This window comes from Astatotilapia calliptera, chromosome 14 (genome assembly GCF_900246225.1).
Source record: "Astatotilapia calliptera chromosome 14, fAstCal1.2, whole genome shotgun sequence".
Lineage (NCBI taxonomy): Eukaryota > Metazoa > Chordata > Actinopteri > Cichliformes > Cichlidae > Astatotilapia > Astatotilapia calliptera.
In genome coordinates, this window is record NC_039315.1 from 9,194,181 (window position 1) to 9,198,441 (window position 4,261).

At 42.5% G+C, this 4,261-nt stretch overlaps 1 protein-coding gene across 1 annotated transcript; it reads right to left on the reverse strand.

The window, feature by feature from the left end:
- Nucleotides 1-608: 608 nt before the first annotated feature.
- Nucleotides 609-1,580, reverse strand: LOC113036402 (olfactory receptor 1500-like). Its single transcript, XM_026192732.1, has one exon. It carries the CDS (start codon nt 1,578-1,580, stop codon nt 609-611), a length of 972 nt encoding a protein of 323 aa, XP_026048517.1.
- Between the last annotated feature and the right edge of the window lie 2,681 nt (nt 1,581-4,261).

Genomic DNA, 4,261 nt, shown 5'->3' on the forward strand with positions numbered 1-4,261 from the left:
TCCTCTGCTTTCTATTTCTCTGCTTTTCTATTCCCCCTCTTCGCCTACCTTTTGCCAATCTGACCTTCGCCCCCTGTCTGTGCCAGCATAATATCCAATCAGATAAAACTATGAATAATAACAAAGTCTGCTTGCTACAACTGCTGGACAGGACAGGTTTAAAAAAAATGCAACCCTGGTTATTTTTTCATTGGGAAATTTATTCTCATTGAGAGTAAAATTTGAAATCATATATAATGTAAAAATTTAAATTTAAAATGAATAAATATATTTATTTTCAAAAACATCTTTCAAAGGCAGCTGAAGAATTCACTAAATTTGAAAAAAACAAACAAACTATATTTCCCCACCTTCTACATGCCCTGTCATCCCCTCCTGTGAAATGAAAATTATTTTTTGCAAATAAAAAGTGTAACTCGGTCTTCACTCCATCAAATATACTGAGCCAATTAGTTTTAAAACTTATTGTAAAGTGACCTCTAGTGGTCATATGACGTAGTGTCAGTTGTTTCAGAACCAAATACTCTTGTTATTTATTACAGAAAGCCAAGATAACAGCCTGATTATAAGACTTCTTCGGTGTTGTACTGTTTGGATTTTGTAAAGATTTATTTGCATTCAGTTTTTAATCCAGTGCTCACTTTTCCTTTTTTAAATCTCCGCATCAAAACATTTTTAATGTCTTTAGTCTTGAAACAGTATATGATTGGATTAACAGCAGCAGGTATGAGGCTGTACATCATTGTAATAATAATCCGAATAACAAGATTAAAATTAAATCCTAAAACATTAGCAAGATAAACAAAGCATCTTGGCACATAGTAAAGGCAGGTAATAAAGAGCTGAGGGGCACAAGTGGACAGCACTTTGTGACGTCTCTCAGTTTGAGACATCCTCAGAACAGCTATGATGACAGAAAAATAGGATAAAATTATGAATGTTAAAGGAACCAGGAGAGTGACCATTGCATTAGCAAGTGCAACACTGTTCACATATGCCAGCCCATCACCACAACCCAGCCTTGTTATTGATATATGATCACAGTAACACTGCATGATAATATTCTGGTCACAGTAAGGTAAAGTTAAGGCATGAAGCACAATTCCCAGCAAACGTATAAATGTTAAAACCCAGCACATGGTGCAAGCAATAGCCACTGCTTTGTTTGTAAATAAAATGGGATATTTGAATGGAAACCATATGGCAACAAAACGATCCAAAGCCATCATCAGCAAGTTTAAAGACTGAATAGCTCCCAAAGAATGAACAAAATACATCTGTGTAAAACAAGCTCCAAAAGAAGTGATCATGTCATTCCACCAGTATCTGGCAATGATTTTTGGAAGAGTCACCACGCCAAAGCAGATGTCTGTCATTGCAAGGTTAGAAAAGATCACATATATTGGTTTGTGCAGAGTCCGCTCAAAAATGATAACAGCTATAGTGAAACCATTTCCAATTACAATAGCAAGGAAAACAACAAGAAGAAGAACAGACACTGGACCATAATATTCAGGAGGAAGTCCAGGAAATCCAATAATAATGAACTCTTTTATAGTGGTAATATTGGTGTATTTCATAATTATATATACAAAGAAATAATCATAAACCAAAGGTAAAATTAAACAAACCACATTTTAGTCCTATGACAAAAATGATACAAATGTTTGGATTAGATACTCTATTATAATAATGATTAATTCGCTCTATTCATATCAATACACCTCAGCTCTTTAGCTCTAACTATGCAAGAACATAACCCACTTTCCAAAACAGTGTTGATGGTTTTATATTGTAAATGTTTCCAACAGAGTCTGAACTAATGATGTGTGGGGTAAATAACACTCAGAGGAAACAACTCCCATGTGCACTCAAACTTTTGAAGTGACTCGTTGCTTCTACTGTATAATGAAATGATTTGTGATAGGTTTGTAGCTTTAGACTAGAACAGACGTAGCTACGTTAATCCTACCGTAAAACAATAAGACAAGGTACGACCTCTCTCGTGCTCCCAGAGTGCTCTCTAATGCACACAAAGTTTGCAGACTATCAAGGATCAAACCTCTACCAATCTACAACTAATTACAAAACTCTAAGCATATATAAGTAGATATTTCTAAGCATAAATGACAATCAACAATACAAAACCTAACAATTTGCACTGAAGATTGTCAGAGCTTCACTGTGCAAAACTAAAGAAAAAGTTTATTTAATCCAACAAATCACAGATAAAATCTTTCAAATTACATAGCTTGCTGTGCTGTTAAGCATGCTCTTGATGCCCGGCAGGCCCATGGCCTAAGGCCCAATTACCAGATGCTCCCTCTTGGGCACGTTATGCAGGCCTGGCTCCAGAGTGAGGCCCTGTTAACCCTATAACGGGCAGGGTGAGCTGGTCCCTCGCCCTTTTACTTATAGGGGTTTTCTGAATTGCTCTTTGTCTGGTCCCTCACCCAGGACTAATTTCCCATGGGAGATCCTACCAAGCAGCAAAAGCCCCCCCACAACACAGCCCCAGCAACCCCTGGGACACACAAACCCCTCAACCATGGTTATTGGGCCTTAGGCCATGGGCCTGCCGGGCACAATTCAAAAAAGGGACATGGGCCCACCCTCCTGTCTGCCCACCACCCATAGGAGGCGCTGTAGGAGTCTGGTGCATTGTGTGTCAGGCAGTGGCCACCAGGAGGCCCTGGTGGACTGATCCCTAGCTACCGAGACAAGTAACTGGGACACTGAATGTCACTTTTCTGTTGGGGAAGGAGCCTGAGTTAGTGCGTGAGGTTGAGAGGTACCAGCTAGATATAGCTGAGCTCAGCTCAACGCATGTCAACGGGCTGGGGTGTATCTCTTAGCATGCCCTTGGCTTGCTGTCTGTACGTGGGGTTTTTTTGGTGGACAAGAGCATTTTCTCCCTGCGGAGAATGGGTTCTGACTGCCGTCTACGCTTATGTGCCAAACGACGGTTAAAGTACCCAGCCTTCTTGGATCTGAACCTGAAGGGTGTTCAGTTACTGGACTTTTGTGCAAACCACAGTTTGTCAATAACGAGAACCATGTTCAAACATAAGAGTTTACATAAGGGAACGGACTCCAGAAGACACTCAATTTTGGAAACGTATCATTAGATCTGTGGCTATATGTTCTGGACACTTGGGTGAAGAGAGGGGCTGAGCTGTCAACTGATCACCACTTGGGGGTTTGGTCCACCAAATGGTGGACACCAGAGGTGAAGGGAGCCATCAGGCTAAAGACGGAGTCCTATTGGGCTTGGTTAGCCAGTTGGACTTTGGAGGCAGCCGGTAGGTACCGACAGGCCAAGTGGAAAGCTGCCCGGGCAGTTGCTGAAGCAAAAACTCGGATGTGGGAGGAGTTTGGAGAGACGATGGAAAAAGACTTTTAGACTGCCTCAAAGAGATTCTGGCAAACCATCAGGCAACTCAGGAGGGGAAACCAGTGCTCTATCTGCACTGTGTATAGCAAGGATGGAGTAATGCTGGCTTCAGGTGAAAACATTTTGGGGCAGTGGTAGAAGTACTTCGAGCCTTTTGTGGAGAAAGCAAAGTCTGGGGGATGACTTGTCTAGCTTTGGGGGTGAAGTCACTTAGGCAGTTAAACAACTCTTTGGTGGCAGGGCCCCTGGGGTGGATGAGGTTTTCCCTGTTCCTGTAGTTCCTGGAGGCTCTGGATGTTGTAGGGCCGTCGTGGTTGGCATGCCTCTACAATGTTGCATGGAGATCAATTCAATTCAACTCAATTGTATTTATATAGCGCCATTGTTTTCTATTTGAGTCAATGATGTACTGGTGTCTTGGTTTATGATCGTTTGACGCTGTTATCCATCCGATCTTCAATGATGGCTCAAGATGTCTCATCCTCCTCCTCCTTTGGCACTTTCCATCCTCCGCCAGTGGCTGGATCCTCGGCCAGCGTCCTCAGCGATCCCCGCAGACCACGGAGAAGTAGAGGAAGAAGAGCAGGTATCCAGGTGAAGCTTAGGCTTTTCTGGTGGCGGGGTCTGACTGGAAAGCAATGTCGAGCATGCTTTATTACCTATCCTCAGAATAGCTCCATGGAGGGGAATTTGTTTTCCATGTCCCTGCTTGGATACGCAGAGCCTGGCTCTCCGAGACCGTGCTGCCTCAGGAGGATTCATCCAGACTCTTCTGCTGACTGGCTTTTCATCCCCTCATTGAGTAGAATCTACGAGCGTGAAGGTTCAAACCCCGAGTATTTGCGTCCTTTAACTTGAGCCTCTGCT

Coding starts and splice junctions, on each gene's coding strand:
- LOC113036402 (XM_026192732.1), bottom strand. CDS start 1,580: ATGAAATACACCAATATTACCACTATAAAAGAGTTCATTATTATTGGA.